The sequence below is a fragment of the Condylura cristata genome, unplaced genomic scaffold, assembly GCF_000260355.1.
Source record: "Condylura cristata isolate star-nosed mole 26May11 unplaced genomic scaffold, ConCri1.0 scaffold00007, whole genome shotgun sequence".
Taxonomy (NCBI): Eukaryota; Metazoa; Chordata; class Mammalia; order Eulipotyphla; family Talpidae; genus Condylura; species Condylura cristata.
In genome coordinates this window covers 32,943,549-32,961,180 of record NW_004567108.1, presented here as the reverse complement: position 1 = coordinate 32,961,180, position 17,632 = coordinate 32,943,549, and the positions used below count along the sequence as shown (strand labels likewise).

The window sequence follows — 17,632 nt, the reverse complement described above, 5'->3', positions numbered from 1 at the left end:
TGTGTCTCTTTTTTCATGACCAAAGTGTAAATGCTTTCATGAGGAGTAATTAATAGACAGGTGATAGACAAAAGTGTTTGGTTTGTACTTGCATAATGAAAGAAAGTCACATGTATAAAGCACAGACTGAATTATTTTTTGCATTTTTATTAAAGAGAAATAAGAGTGTGGCTAAGTGAAATTAAAGACATGCTGTGTTGAGGGATTTAAGAGAGGTTTAACTTGTGAAGGGTTTTTGGAGAGGCAGCAAGACTGTAATCTCTAGCCAGAGCACATGGGCAAATGTCAGTTTTCTTTTCCAGCACTGAAGTTTGGTATTCTTAGCCAGTCGGGTTGTTGGAGATTTGAGACTGTCATTTTCCTCTGAATGTCTGACAGCTATAAGCTTTCAGCTATCCACAAATGAGGAAATGTATTTTTAATATTAAAAGTCTTTTTAGGGAAAGAGGCCCCACAGAGCCATCATTAATAGCTCACATTCAGCCCACATTTTAAGCTTTTTTCTTAATCCTGCTCCTATGGAATTTAATAACTAGGAGTATCCAACAGATGTGCTCTAAGTCCTTTCATTTACATAAATGCTTCTAGCAATTCATTGCATATTTTTCTACTTACAAATAAATGCATACCAAATAGCTCTTTTTCATATTGGTATGCTTCAGCATATTTGTTTTAAGTCTGGAAAGTGGTTAATAGGCCCTGAACCCTTTTCACATTTTGTTACACATAGGGCTATTTATATCTTAAAAATGTATATGACCATTATAACTAATTTGACAAATGCATAAAAATATATGAATAAGAAGGTAATTACTAAGAGGATAAGTGTTGTGAACATTTTGTTATGTTTTCTTCTACTTACTTTTATTAGTACTTTTTCACATATGTTATCAATTTTAAATTTATTTCCTAGTTTAATTTAACTGCCTGTCCTATTTATCTTGGTATACTTAAAACTAATTGTATTCTTTTAAATGGCTTTTTTCATGGTATACTATAGTTTATTTTTTTTAGCTATTCCTTTCTTGATGAACATTTAGATTGTTATCTTTATTTTTTTGCTATTACAAGTATATTGCAGTGGGGCCCTCCCTGGCGATGCAGCGGGCTAAAGCACAGTACTATGAAGCTACCCACAGCTACTGCAGCACCAGTTCAATCCTTGGCTAGAGAGGTGACCCACATGGCACATCAGACCTCTCCTGTCCTGCCTGCTGCTCCCCTCAGCACTTGTATTTTGGTCAGTCCACCTGTTCTGTTCCCCACTCTGCCTCTGGTGAAACCTTTGACCACCCCAACCCCTGTACATCTGGCCTGTACCCCAGTTCTTGTATGCATAAATAAGTAAATCTTAAAAAAAAAAAGCTATTCTGAACTAGAAACTCATTAAAATTTTTATAGATGTTGTCAAACAATTCTCTAAAGTCGGTTTTATCATTGTTCTCTAACCACTGTTTTACCAATGTTTCTGTTTCCTCATATGTTCAATAATACTTGATTTGTAAAGTTGTTTCATAGTACCCTACCTCATGGATGCAAATATTATTTCAGTGTTTTAATTGATATTCCCTAAATTCTAATGAGGTCGAGAATATTTTCATTCCATAGAAGGTTTTATTTTCTAATTTGTAATTTGCCTATTTATATAGTTTTGTCTAATTTCCTGTCTTTTTCTTTTTTTTATGATTTATTTATTTATGCATACAGAACTGGTGTACAGGACAGAGGTGCAGGAGTGGTGAGAGGATTCACCAGAGACAGAGTGGGAAACAGTACAGACAGATAGATAGAGTACACTGCTGTGGTGGGCAGCAGGTGAGACAGGAGAGGTCTGCCGCACCAGGTGGATCACCTTGGGTGCCTGGGGTGGAACTCATACTGAAGTGGCTGCCGTTAGCTTGCAGTGCTGCGTCCTAACTCATTGTGCCACCAGGAAGGGCCGGGGTTGTCTTTTTCTGTGATACATATTAGCTATAACAAATTTGCAGGCTTTTACATTGCAACTGATTTCTCATTGTTTTAACCTTTGCTCATGTCTTTTACTCTATAAAAGTTATTAAGTTTTATGTGAAATTTATCTGTCTTTTATGTCTTTTGCCTTTTTTGTGTCAGTAATTTTCTAGGGTATTTTCATATGTATGTTTTCTTTTTGTAATTTTTTTTTTCTGTATAATTTGTTTCATATTCTCCCCTGTAGGCAGCAACTGCAATATGTTAATATGCTGTTTCACAACCTGCTCTTAAGCTTATTATGTAATACAAGTAATGTTTCTAGGAGTATTAGGGAACATATTCTTAGGTATGATTATTTAATGGGTTGGGTGTTCCAGTTCAAAATTTCATAATTTCTTTAATTTGTTGCCTGCCATTGGGTATCTTGATTGTTTTTTTTTTTAAAGATTTATTTATTTGTGCATACAGAACTGGGGTACAGGCCAGAGGCTCAAAGGTGGTGAGAGGCTTCACCAGAGACAGAGTGGGGAGCAGAATAGGCAGATCGATGAAGTACACTGCTGAGGGGAGCAGCGGGCGGGTCAGGAGAGGTCTGCCACGCCATGTGGTCACCTCCGGGGCAGGCGGGAATCGAACTGATGCTGAAGTGGCTTTAGCTTCTCAGTGCTGTGCTTTAACCCGCTGCGCCACCAGGGAGGGCCATCTTGATTGTTTTTAATGATGTTATAAACATTCCTGGACATAAGTCTGTGTGCATTTCTTGTATTTTCTTGGTGTAGACTCATATATTAAAACAGGAGAATATTTAAAAATCTGTGATATGAGTTGTCAGTCACCTGCACAAAGGCTGTAACTTTTTATTTCAATCATCATACTATACTTCCCAACTCTGGACTTTATTACTAAAAAAAGTAATATATAGGGTCCTCCCTGGTGGCACAGCAGGTTAAAGCACAGCATTAAGAAGCTAAAGCCACTTCAGCATTAGTTTGATCCCAGCAGTGGAGGAGATCCACATGGCGTGGCAGGCCTCTCCTGACCCTCCTGCTGCTCCCCTCAGCAGTGTACTTCATCGATCTGCCTGTTCTGCTCCCCACTCTGTCTCTGGTGAATCCTCTCACCACCCCTGCACCTCTGGCTTATACCCCAGTTCTGTATAAATAAATAAATAAATCTTAAAAAAAAGGTAATATATATATTAAATATTTTCATGTATGCCATTTTCATGTTTTTGTTTGTAGTCAAATGAAAATTCTTTACCTAGTCACATTTCTATTCACATATTTGATCTTTTCTCAATGATTCAGGAACTTCATTATATTTAATATAAATAATTAATTAATCATTCAGTGTTATCCAACTTTTGCTTCATGAGCTTATGCTATTTTGGGTACATATGTTAACTTGATCATTATCATCTCATTATTTGATTGTTATTGGGTTTCCATCTTTGAGATATGCTCAGTAAATTTAAGTGATGATAATTATTACTGAGTAATCAGCACTTAGAAGGAAACAGTAATACAACATTCAATTAATTAATTAATTTTATTGCAGGCTCTTTTTTCTTTTTTTCCCACACCACCCCTCTATCTCCTTTGACCCTTTCTTCCACTTTCCCTCTCTCCTAGCCTCATTATACTGCATTTTCTTGATCCACTCTTTCATCAGTAAGCATTTAAGTTTACTCCATGACCTAGCCATTGCATATAAACCAAAATAAACACTGTAGAGCATACAGTTTTTGAACTGATGATGAGACGATATTTTAAAGGATTCTTTTTGTCACTTTTGTAATACCATGAAGGCAATGCTTCTATTTAAAAAATCATCACTGCAACAGTAATTTTCTAATTCATCTGATAAGAATAATTAACGATTATCAGTATAAATGATACACAATGTCATAAAGGACTTACTCTTTTAAAGATGCCAATTATTTAGCTATTTTTTTCTTTATTCCCATTTTGGCAAATTTCCATGTGATCAAAATTGAGGCAGTGAGCAGCAAATTCTGAACAGAGGTCTAATTGTTTTTTACACGCATCTTCAATTATCTACTTACTGCTAAAATTCTAGATTACATGTTAAAACTACTAAGAGATTGTGGTATGTGGCATCTTAGAGGCCATCTGGTTCTATTTTTTAGAGAAAAAAAAAAGGAATCCCTTTTTAAACATCAAATAGAGAGATCAACTGGCTGTCTATCCCATTCCCTCTCTCAAAAGGTCTTCCAAATCTCTCTTTTTTTATTTTACACACATACATATATAACATCATTCTTCATTCTGTACATCTTTTCATCCTGGTTGTAACCCTCGTGGACTTCCTACCACCAGTTCACCCATGTGCGCTCACTACAGTCCTGTGTGCTCTTCCTGCCCCAGCTTTGATCCTATTCCCAGATTTCTAACTTTTCCCTGTTATTTCTGTTTTTCTCTCTGGAGCCACAGACTTTATCTTAAATTCTGCCTCACTGTCTACATTTCCTTTGCATGTTGTTTTGGCAGAACCATGTACTTCTTTAACACAGTGAGTGCCTCAGTGATTTGCTTGTAGCAATGTTGGAACTTTCAATGCTCAAGTCTCTGTGTCTTAGTTTTCTCTTCCCTGATAAGTAGTACTAACCAGGTGTTAACAGCATACATTTTCATTGAGTGTACCTTCTGCACAAATGGATATATTTTGCAGATGGAAAACAAATAAAACCAACAACTGAAATGAGAAAGTGATGATGATAGCCTGAACTCCAAAGTTTATGGAGGTTTTATTCATTTGACCAGTGAAGTTAGAGTTCCAGGTTAGCTCAGGAGCCACCAGGATAGAATGCACATTGGCATGTTAATAAAGGTTGTCATCTTATGTAAGAGAAGGCTGTGGCAGTTGTGACTGAAGTCACAGGTGTGCTGGGTCCATGTCTCGGAAGCTGACCAGTATTTGATTTCCCCGGGGATTACAAGTAAGATGAAAAAATGTACAAAACAGGAGGAGTGGAATGGGGTGAAGCCAACATTAGACCTTATTTTCAACAATGTCCATCCCTGTTTGGAATGGCAATGCAAGAGGAACGCAGGAACTTTTATGAGAATTTAAGAAAACATAGAAATTGTTGCCTTTCTCTGTAATTTGGGAGTTATGATTTCAGCCACTATAGATCATCATGTTTCCCTTTTCATAAATTTCTCTGTACTGGGTGATTAATGTCAGCTCAGATTCCTGGTCATTTAAAATTTCTCTTTTCCAATTTTGTATTATAGCTTTTCCCATGTTTAAGAGAAAACCTATTTTTAAATGACAGCTTTTCTGACCCCATTGTCTTTAACACTCTGCAAAAAAAAAAAAATTTAATTTGACTCCATTCTTTGTGTAATTCAGAAGCCAGACACATTTTTTTTCCCTCCTGTGTTTGAAAACCATAATAGTAGACAATTAAACTCTTACTCTGTAGCTACATTGACAATTCCGTTCTTGTTCATATTATATATGTGTCTGTAATAGAGGAAATATTGAGGCAGTTCTTAAAAGACAATCTTGTAGCATAGTGTGTATTTTATGCATTTTAATTCTTTTTTTATTCATATTTTCAAATACACAATCCAAATGTTACTTTCTTTTATGACAACTCATTTAGCAAATGCTTTCATGTCTCTGAAACTTCAAAATACAGCTCTTCTCTAAACTTTTGGGAAAATTGTAAGTCTTTTCATCAATTATAAAAAATCCACACATACACACTAAAACAAACAAATCAGGATGACCTCTTCTTAATGATAAAGTATCCATTGTGCTGGTTCTTAATTTCAGTACTTTTTTTCCTTTTCCCCCCATGCATTTTTATATGAGGAAAGTGGACAGGGGAGGGTATAAGGAATTCTCAAATTATGGGGTTGCCTCTATGGCCTAGCTATTTTGAGTCTAGAATGAGTCCAATGTTCAATGCAGACTAGGGGTGCCTGGTTCCCGCATGCTAGCTAGCAATTCCACCATTGCAGTAATGACAAGACAAATTTTATGCTTGTCAATGCACTTTGATGTGTGTTACTGCATTTCATCGTCGCTCATGGGGTGAGCAGAAATGGTCTTGTCTTTACCTGACTCAAGAACAGACAGCACTGGAAGAACTTAGAGTTCATACTGTGTCTCCTGAAGTAGGATGATGTGCCCTGCCTTCTAGTCTCGGGTGCCTGAACTGCACAGCTCACTGAGATGCTGTTGTGAATCTATAAATATTGATTGTAAGGAAGCAAGACCTGTGAGTCTCACAGTTGAAAGGGCAGGGAAAAGCCTTCACATCTCAGATCTTTGTTCCTAAGATGATCTAGAGAAGGTTATTTGGCGATTTAACAGTTTTATCAATAAAAATGGACTTCAACATGTAACCATGCTATAAAAGATGGAGGCTGTGAAGTGTTGGAAAATCAATCTTTAAGTTACACAGAATATGCTGTGGAGCTCACGAAATAGAACCATGGCAAAGAAATGATCTCAGTATTTAAAAATAGTCACTAAGGCAGGAGAGTAAAATATTTTCTCTCTAAGAGAATGGGGCTAGATCAAAGTTAAAAATCATGCTTTATCGTTTTCTTCTTCAGTTAATGCCTCACCAAGCTGGCACATTCTTGACCAGATTCAATGTACAGAGAAGTCCCTTGCAAGTCACACTTCAATGACAGGAAGTACAAAAGAGTAAGAATTCAGGAAATGGAGGAAATAGTATCCAAAAAAACAAACAAACAAAAACCATGAAATGTTTCTCCTCCTTTTATGCCCGTTCCACAGCTATTTTCAGCTTGTCTTCTCTTACTTCTCTTTCATTGATGAGTCAGTGGCAGAAAATCAGACCTAGCACAATGTGTCTGTGCCTCTGGAGCTTGTTAATAGGACACTTTTCTGTCCCAGATACCAAGACTTACATCAGGATAACAGTCATTGCAGTTACTATGAATGTGAAAGATAGCTCCATTGTCAATCAAGTGAAGTTAAACTCTTCAGAATTAAATTAGTATAAGGTTACATTAAACTCCATCTCACCAATATTTCAAATGTTTAAATATAGTTCACTTTGTGAGTTACTACAGAAAGATAAAAGGAAAAAAAAAAAGGCAAATGAGGTGGTGGTAAGAATCCTTGGAAGGACAGCTTGACCGCTGAGTTTATCATGCTTTTGAACTGACCTGCACTGGAGATTTACCATCCGTTGTTTTATGCATCTTTACACATGAAACACTTGGAGTCTACCTTCTGACAAGATTCGCTGGTCATAGCACGCCGTGGGGCTTTCGGAGGAGAAAATGAGCTCTGGACCACTGAAAGGTGTTGTTCACCCTGAATAGGAAGTCCAGATCCCAGGACTGGGTGGGGATGGAGACCTCAGCCCCAAGCTGTACTAGGCCCTGACCCCAGAGTCACTATCCCAGGCTGAAGCGCTGCCATAACACTCACTCTACGAGTGTCAGCCACCGAGCCAGCAACGGTCCTCAAGGCAACCACTTCTTTATTCATCCAGTGTCTGACTTATATTGGAAATCTGATAGCCCAAGAGGAGAAGACTGGGGTCTTCCTGTGGGGTGCCTCTTCCCCTTTCCAGAGGGGCCACATTCAGAAAGGGGATTTAAGGAGGACTTTTTACCTATATGGCTGCTGACAGGTTGATTTTAGGTCCTTATTCCACAACTGAAGAATTTCAAGAACATATGTAGTAATTTAAAACCCTATAGGATGATCCAAATAATAACATGGTGCAGAATTTTTAATAAAAGATTAAATACACTGCTGAGGGGAGCAGTAGGCGGGTCAGGAGAGGTCTGCTACGCCATGTGGATCACCTCCAGGGCAGGCGGGGATTGAACTCATGTGGAAGTGTCTTTAGCTTCTTAGTGCTGTGCTTTAACACGGGGCGCCACCAGGAGGGCCCCCACAGTGGTTTTTAATCTTCCATTCAACATCACTGATTCAATCGGGATCTTTTACACTCTCTAGGTATGTAAGTAGTATTATAGAGACCTGAAAATGGTTTTGAAGATGAGTAAATATATTTACTGTTGATTATATAATGTGTATGTTTTCTGGAAATGATTCAAGCAATTTAAAAGTGAAACAGGAGTATTTTTTGTTGGCAATATGGCTAGAGATGTTTATTGTAAATGATTCAGATGACATAGAAATATAGAAAGTAGGGCCCTCCCTGGTGGCGCAGCGGGTTAAAGCACTGCACTAAGAAGCTTAAGGCCACTGCCCTCCTGCCCTGGAGGAGATCCACATGGCGTGGCAGACCTCTCCTGACCCGCCCGCTGCTCCCCTCAGCAGTGTACTTCATCAATCTGCCTGTTCTGCTCCCCACTTTGTCTCTGGTGAATCCTCTCCCCTCCGCATCTCTGGCCTGTTCCCTGGTTCTGTATAAATAAATAAATCTTTAAAAAAAAATTTAAGAAATGTAGAAAGTAGAAATGGTCTTTCCTTAGCAGTTGCCATGGTTAGCTATAAATTTGTTTCTGATCTGGGGAAATTTAAGGAATAGAGTTTTCAGTGAGAATGTAGTCTCATATTAGATTACATTTGTTCTCTCTGCAAAACACGAAGTGTAAACTGTAGCAAACCCATTGTGATGAAAACATACAAGGCTACAATAGATATCAGTAAAATTGAATTATTTAAGTTTCCTAGATATGTTCATTTATGTTGTCCTTCTAGGATTTTATGTCATTGTAAGTAAAGATCTTTGGTGAATTTCTCCACTTACAGTATTACTATGCTGGGTGTTTATGAAATCATTATATATATTTGGTAGCTTAAGGGGTCTTTTTTTTCCTCCTAAGAACAGAGTGCTGTTTAATTTTTTTTTTTGATTGAGCTGAATTTGTTAATGTAACTCCTGGGAAGGTACCTTGTATTTCTCAAAACTCCGTTATTGTTATGCCTGAGACAGGGTCTAACCTTTGGATGTACTGTGCTAATATAATTGCCTTGCTGACTTTTAAAGGTGGCTTTTAATTAGGTTACCAGACAGCAGCTGCCATTGAGGTGCAGACTACAGCTTTTTGATGGCTTGGGCCGGTTTATTAAGTATTTCCTCTCCCTGACCTGGAACCAGGGCTTGGATGGTAGCTAGCAGCTACTAAAATGCCAGCACTTATAGGATCACCCTTCAAGCCATTGATTGGTTATTTTATTAAGTTTCAACTCTTTTCCTCGGAAATTTTAAGGGAGCTTGCTTTATTGAATACAGTGCCTAACTCAATTCTTTCACTCTCAGTGGCCTCTTCATCACGTTATTTTCCCATAGTTTATAACACTTAGTCTTCTGTCTGGACAGAGGTTTAAGAACAAAAGACAGCTTGTCCTTGATGGGCTTAGGACTGTCCATGTGCAAGTGGGGTGGATTATTTCTGAGGCATGACCCAGACTCCTTCATTGGTTGATGATTTTTGTACAGGTAACTGAAAATCTCTTAGCTAGGCTTTTTTTTTCTTTTTGGTAATGTTGTGCTGAAAATTATTATTATCATTTTAAAATTTTATAACAGTTTATTTTTACATCATTTTGTACATTTTTTTCCCATCTCAATTGTAATCCCCGCAGGTTTCCCATCACCATGTCACCCGTGTGCCATCACCAAAATTCCGTGCACTTCCCTCCCTCCTCCCCCCCATTTTTGATCCCATTCCCCACTCCACCCCTGCAAAATTTCTCTGGTATATGGTTGTTCATTATTTTTGTTATTTTCTTGCCTGGTCCATTATAATCCTGCTATGAGTGAAACTATCCAGTATTTTTCTTTCTCTTTCTGGCTTATCTCACTAAGCATGATCTTTTCCAGCTCCATCCAAGTTGCTGCAAAAGACATGTGTGTTTCTCTTTTTTGGTTGCTGAGTAATATTCCCTTGTGTATATGCACCACATCTTTTTAATCCAGTCATCTACTTTTGGACATTTGGGCTGCTTCCATGTTTTTCCAATTGTAAATAAAGCAGCAATAAACATGGGGGTGCAGGTATCTTTTTCAATCAGTGTTTTTGTGTCTTTTGGGTAGATACCTAGGGGTGGTATTACTGGGTGTAGGGAAGCTCCATGTTTAGCAGTTTGAGGAACCTCCAGTGCTGAAAATTATTTTCAGAAAATTTTAGCAAAGTACCATTGCTTTACATCTTTCTCTCCGACCACCAAAGTACCCATAGTCCTCTGCTATAGTCAGTCCATTGTGCTTCTGCCCCTCCCCCATTCTTATCTCCAGGATTATTGCCAGAAGATTTTATATTTGCTTAAGAAAATGAATGTGTAACTGCCACAGTGAATAAACAGAAGGTTTTTTTTGGGGGGGTGGTTGGTGATGTGAGGTGTTTCTCCCTTGTTATTGTTCCAAGTTGTTTTACTATTTTGGCTCTTTGTTATTCTACATAGATTTTAGAATTTTGGAAAATTCTACCAAACCACCTATAGTAATTTTATTGCATACACTGAAATTATAGATAAATTTACTTAAGAGATTCATTTTTATATTGAAGTAACATCAGTTTACAATGTTATTAGAGGGGACTAGAAGTAAAGTCTCTTTCCCTGGTGTGTATTCTCACACCACACCCACCATCAAAATGCCATAATCCTCCACCACAGCCCATTGGGCTCCTTCGTTGTTTTGTTCTCTTCCTTCCCTTTGGTAGTCTCATTGCTACTTTTTAGATGTAATAAACAGATTTAATCTTAAGTTGTTCATTTTTCTTTGCCATTAAAAATGTGCTTTCAAATTAAGTTTTGTGCTTGTTGATGTATTGAAGTGCAATAAATGTTTATTTATTGACTTTATGTCCAAAGGCTTATCGCTCATTCTTAATCTAATAATTTCCCATGAACTTTTAATATAGATAATTATATCACTTGGGAAAATAATTTTCCCTTGCTTTTCATTATGTGTGCCTTTTTTCTTAATATTTCTTTGTTTCCCTGAAGATAGAATTAGTAAATAGATGTTGTGATAATTGCCATCTTTTAAAATTTCTTATTTTAGAGTGGTTGCTTCTAATAGCTCATCCATCATTTGGTAAAATGTTCACAGTAAATTTTTGGTAAATAGCCTTTTTGTTTTTGGTTCACAAATTTCACTTTCAAGCTTGCAAGGAATTTCAATCATGTGTTTGTATAGAATTTTATCAGATAACTTTTCCATATCCAATGAGATGGTATGTGTTGAATTTTATTGAGGGGTGTTAAGATGCAACCTATGTATCTTCTAGATGCAAAGTTAGTGACAATTTGATGAGAGTTATGTCTTGAAATAGGATTTATGTAATGCTATGTGTTTTGTAACCATAAGCCCTTGTAAGGAAGTATCATGTTATATTCTCATGCTTGAAAAATAAAACTCGGTTTTATTTTTTTCCCTTTCTAGTATTACTTTACTGTTCTGTTTGGCCATGAGGGTCAGAAACCACTGGAGCTACGTTGTGAGGAGGAGCAGGATGGTAAAGAGTGGATGGAGGCCATTCACCAAGCCAGGTATGGGTTTAAATCCCCTCGTGACACTTAGAACACTAAGTAGTTCTTGCCTGTGGTATACTTTCGGAAGAACTTATAATTTCAGAAGTTTCTCCTTGTCATTGCCCTCTTAGTCACATATAAAATGATTCTTTGAGCTTTCTCTGACTATATTCTAACTTAAGATTAAAGGTAGTAGAACAGTAATAGTGATAATAGATCATTTTGTAGATTTGTTCCTCTATGGCCCCAAACACTGTTCTAAGTGCTTTTCAATTAAGATATTTATTAGATGCATTGATATACTTACTCTCTCAGTAATCTGAAAGAGGAAATAATAATGGCACTCTTACAAATAAGGACATGGAAGCCTGAAGGGGAGTTTGCCTGCCTGAGGTCATATAACTAGTGAGTTGCAGAGCTGGGATATGGACCAAGGCCAGCCCCATATTTGCAAACTTTACCTAGTGTAGCCTGGTTATAAGAAGATGACACCAAACTCTATTAAGAAAATAGAGGTGTGTGGTTTTGCCTCCTAAAACATAAGAAAAAATCAGGGAGGTGGAAAGAAGCATACTTATCCTGAAATGGAAATAAGAACTCCAAAAAAGATACAGGCAGATCTTTCTCTTTATTTTTCATACCTAGATCTGAAGTCCACTTTATATTTTGCTTTAAAAAAAGACTCTATGCTCACTGTTTTCAACCTTCCCCGCTCTACTCAGGTTTTTGTCACGCCCAACTCCTTATTCATATCTCTCAGCTTCTGGTGTTATAGTAAGAAAAGCTCCAGCCAGTGCTCATTTTCTTTTTCTTCACCTGATATGTCACTCTGATATGTCCACCCTTGTTTCTATGTTTCCTCCCCTGAATTTTTCCCTTACAAGTTAGCTCTCACTGGTCTCTTCTCCAACTTGCTACAGTACTTGCATTCCTGCATGTGGAATGTTTAACAATTTAATGCTATCTAGGTAATTTCTTTATGTAGCATGTGTGATTTCTGTTTATTCAACTGGACTTCTGTGCCTTGAAACTGAAGAGGAGAATGAATGGACAATGTGTGGTAGGTGATGAGTCAATATTTCCAGGTGGACTCTAAAGAGATAGAGGCATTTGTTCTGAATGAGTTTAGAGTTTTCATGAAGTCTTGTTCTCTGAAACTTTCCTCCCTTCTTTTTTCTCAGCTATTTTGTATTGGCTGCCTCTTCTTTGGTAGGTGCATGCTAAATGCTTTATGTACTTATCCCAACCCATTTTGGATGGGAAAACAAAGGCCCATTGCTAGTAATCAGATTGGTCAGGCCTCTAACACTGAGTATTTAAGCTGAAGATCTGGCATTGAAGATCTAGGGTTGAAATCTAGGTGAATCTGAATCCACATGTTAACTACTTCTCTACCTTATACATCTCTTCATTATCTTTTCTTTTTCTCTTCATAATTTCTCTTTTATATTTCCTTTTCTCTTATTTTATTAAAAGTGAGCCCAGAATTGAAAGTTAAAGATATTTGTTGCAATCCATTTAGTTCCTTTTCTTTTCACCCTTCCATTCTCTAAATGTACATTCTCTGTGGGCTCTAGGGACAGTTTGCAGATATCATGATTCAAGCACACTGTTCAGCTGTTTTTGTTCTTGGAGCTGTCTGTTGAGGACTTGTTCATACTTAGTGCTCATGTAGAGTAATTTGCTGTAGGAAGGTCAGGTCCTCAAAGGGCGAAAGAAATATCAAGTTGGCAAGGTAGAGCCTTTGGGTCATTTCCAGCACAATCTTTGTGACCATTTCTACCTGGGGGTTAAAATGAAGTAATTGAAGCATGTATATTTGCCTGCCTTTTACATTCCAGAAGAGCCAGATACAATTAGTAAGAAAGCAAATATCTTGCTCAAACATATACAGAATGTGAATTACTTTAAAAATAGTTATGTTTCCAATAAGAGATATTTTTTGGCAGTAGCAAGTCCTCATGTATCAGTAATCACCCTTAATGTAAATGGACTGAACTCTCTAATCAAAAGGCACAGAGTAGTCTGATGGGTTAAAATGCAAAACCCAACTATGTGCTCCTCATAAGAGAATCACTTAAGCTATAAAGACAAACATAGACTTAAAATGAAAGGATGGAAATTGGTACTCCAAGCCAATCAAAAATTTAAAAGGCAGGGACCATTTATATTAGATAAATAGACTTCCACAGAAACAGATAGCAAGAGCCAAAGCTGGACATTATAAGATGATAAAAGGATCAATACAGCAGGAAGACAATAATCAATATGTATGTGCCCAACATAGCAGCATTGTAGCAAACATTAACAGACTTAAAGGGGACATTGACAACAACACAGTAATGGGAGGGGGTGGACTTTCACATCAATGGAAAGGTCATTCAGATGGAAAATCAATAAGGAAATAGTAGTCTTAAATAAAAATTGAATGAGATGGACATAATAGTTATTTACAGAACATTCCATCCCCAATGTCACTACACATTCTTCTCAAGTGTTCTTGGAACATTCTCATAGATAAACTATATGTGGGAACACAAAATAAATTTCAATATATTTATGAAGATTGAAATCATATCAAGTGTCTTTTGGATAATAATGGTATGAAACTAGAAGAAAGAGGAAGACCCATATATTTGTGTAGAAGAAACAGCCTGATACTGAACAATTATATCAATAAGAAAATCAAAGGTGAAATAATGATGCCTTGGGATGAATGAAAATGAAGACATGACATCAGGACCTATGGAAGGCAGAAGAGGATGCTTATAGTAGACTTCTATAAATAATCTATAAATAAGCTTCTGGTAAATTTCCTGAGGGAACCAGGGAACTAGGTTCTGAGGGAACCAGGAGAGTCACAAGTAAAATATCTAAACTCACACCTAAATGAACTAGAGAAAGAAGAGAAACAAAGCCAAAAGTAAGTAGATGGAAGGAAATAATAAAAACAAGAGCATAAATTAGTGAAGTAGAGATCAAAAAGAAAATCCAGTAGATCAGTAAACCAAGATTTTTTGAATTGAGTAATAAAATAGACATGCTTTTAGCCAGACTCACAAAAATATTAAACACAAATAAATAAAATCAGAAAGGAAAGAGGTTTTACAACAGATATTAGAGAAATAAAAGCATCCTAAGAGAGTACTATGAATAATTACATAACAATAAATTAGGTATCATAGAAGAAATACACACATTATTAGAAATATCTCACATTCCAAGACTGGATGAGGAAGAAATGGATTACCTGAAGACATCCATCATGAGTAAGGTAACGGAAACTGTAATTAAAAATCTCCTAAATAACAACAGCTCAGGACCAGATGGCTTCATTAGCGAATTCTGCCAAACATTGAAAGATTTAATGCCTACTGTTCTCAAGCTCTTCTGTAAATAGTAAGGGTGGGTGAACTTCTAACTATGTTCTGTGAAGCTAATGTCATTATCCTGATCCTGAAATAGGACAAGGACATCATAAGAAAGAAAACTTTAAATCTGTATCTCTGATGAATACAAATACAAAAGTCCTCAACAATAGTAACAAACTTAAATTTAACAGTATAGTAAAGGAATCATATACTGTGATCAAATAGAATTTATTTCTTCAACATATGCATATCGATAAACATGATATAGCATATCAACAAAAGAAAGGGCATATTAATATGATAATCTCAATAAATTCAGAAAATGCTTTTGAGATGATTCAACATTCTTTTATGATAAACACCCATAAATAATGGGAACAGAAAGAAAGTACCTCAACATAACAGAGGCTATATATGACAATCTGTAGTCAGCATCATACTGAGTGACTTAAAACTGAAAGTTTTTCCTCTTAATATCAGGAGCATGTCAAGGATGTCCACTCTCACCACAGCTAATCAATTTAGTGTTGTAAGTCCTAGCAAAGAGCAATTTGATTAGCAAAGAATGTAAATATTAATTCAAACTGGAAAGAAGGAGTAAAACTATCACTGTTTGTGGTGGCTTGGCAATATACATAGAAAATCCTGAGTACTTTAGTGAAAAGCTATTAAATAATAAATGAGTATAATAAAATATCAGGCTACAAAAATTTGTTATGTGCTATGTGTAAATCAGAGATAGCAGAAATAGAAGTTAGGCAAGCTATACCATTTATAATTGTATTAAAAATTTAAATATCTTGAAATAAATCTAACCAAAGAAGTGAAAGGCATGTATGCTGAAAAGTGTAAGACAATACTGAAGAAGGCACAAAGAGATGGAAAGGTATTCTGTGTTCATGAATTGAAAGAATTAATGTCATTTATAAATGATTATATTATTTAAAGTAACAGATTGATTGTGCTCCCAGGCTCACATCCCAGTATCATAGAACAAAATGTCATTAATTCTATCTATTTGGAACAATGAACAATCCCCAATAGCAAAATCACTTCTGAGATACAAAGATTAAAACATACACAACACTCCCAATTTCACTGTATTACAAAGCAGCAGTAATTAAAACAGCTTCACAACTGAAATAAAAACAGGCACACATCAGTGAAACAGAAATAAGGCCCAGAAATAAAACAAATATATATGGACAACTAATTTATGACAAAGGAGTAAAGAGTGGAGGAAGGAAAGTCTCTTCAATAAATGATAGGGGAAAACTGGACAGCCATCTAAACAAGTGAATACTAATATTACATATAACATTTATAAAAATGGGTTAAACTCTTGAATGTAAGGCCTGAAACCATAAAATATATAGAAGAAAATAGGCAATACACATCACCCTTAGAGATACCTTTCGTGACACCTACTCTAATGGCAGTGGAAACTTAAAGTAAAACTGAACAAATGGGACTAAAAGCTCTGTACAGTGAAAGAAACTTGCATAAAATTGAAAAGACTTCCCACTGAATGGGTGAAGATAGTTTCACTTCAAGAGATTAATATCCAAAATGTACAAAGAACTCATAAAAACTCAGTAATTAAAAAAATGAACAGCACAGTTTAAGAATGGGCAAGGATCTGAAATGAGGTTTCTGCAAAGACATACAGATGGCTAACAGTCAGATGAAAAGATGTTTATCATCTCTTATTATTAAGAAATGCACATCAAAACAATGAATTGTCTCCTCACACCTGTAAGAATTGTAACAAGTATTAGGATATGGAGAGAAGGGTACCCTTCCACACTATTGATGGGAATGTAAATTGGTGCAATCTTTATGGAAATTCCACAAAAAGTTAAAAATAGAAATTCTATACATTCTAGTTATCCCACTTGTATAGAAAAAGACTAATTAAAAAAGACATAATACCAAGTTCATTCTAGCGTTACAGAATCTCAGAGCTGGAAACACCCTAAGTGTTCATTGGATAGATTATTGAAGTTAGAAGATGTAGTGTGTATATATGTTTGTGTGTGTGTGAAATACTACTACTCAGCAATGAAAAATGACAAAATATTGCCATTTGCAACAACATGGATGGACCTAGAGGGTCCATACTTAGCCTAACTGGAAAAGACAAGCACAGTTTGGTTTCAGTCATGCATGGTATATAGGAAAAAAAAAAATAAAACAAACAAGCAATTCAATAGCTCTTGGAACTTTAGTCATTTAAAGGGAAGGATATGAAAAGGGGACAAATGGTATGATAAAGGATAGAATTGGACTTCTAGTGGTGAACTTAATGTAGTTTATACATGTGCTGATTCCCATTGATGTACACATGAAAACCAATTCTAGCAGTGTTACTTCAACAAACGTTAATTACGGCTCTCCCTGGTGGCCAACAGGTAAGGATGCAGCACTGCAAGCTAGTCGCAGCCTCTTCAGTGTGAGCTCTATCCCGGGCCAGAGGGTTGACCCACATGGCTTTGCAGACCTCTCCTGATCAGCCCGCTGCTCTCCTCAGCAGTGGACTTCGTCGATCTGCCTATTCTGCTCTCCACTCTATCTCTGGTGAATCCTTTCACTGCTCATGCACCTCTGGCCTGTACCCCTGTTTTGTATGCATACATAAATAAATCTTTTTTTAAAAGTTAATTAAATTTAAAAAATAGATAATTTGGAAAACTTTATTAAATGTGTTGAAGTAACTGAGTTAGTAACTGGTATTGATTTATGTGTGATCAACATCGGGACGTATGATATTGTCAGGAAAAATACACGTTAGTGGTTTAGGTGATCTAATGGTAAAAATTCTGTACTTTTTTTTTTTT

General features: G+C 36.4%; 1 protein-coding gene across 2 annotated transcripts in view; it reads left to right on the top strand.

The window, feature by feature from the left end:
* The window catches only part of RASGRF2 (Ras protein-specific guanine nucleotide-releasing factor 2), a 190,941-nt gene that overhangs the window by 38,152 nt on the left and 135,157 nt on the right, over window positions 1-17,632 (top strand). For both annotated transcript variants that reach the window (XM_012721957.1, XM_012721956.1), the window contains exon 2: window positions 11,336-11,442. In XM_012721957.1, the coding sequence (XP_012577411.1) occupies window positions 11,336-11,442 (107 nt within the window). The remainder of the gene's footprint in view (window positions 1-11,335; window positions 11,443-17,632) is intronic.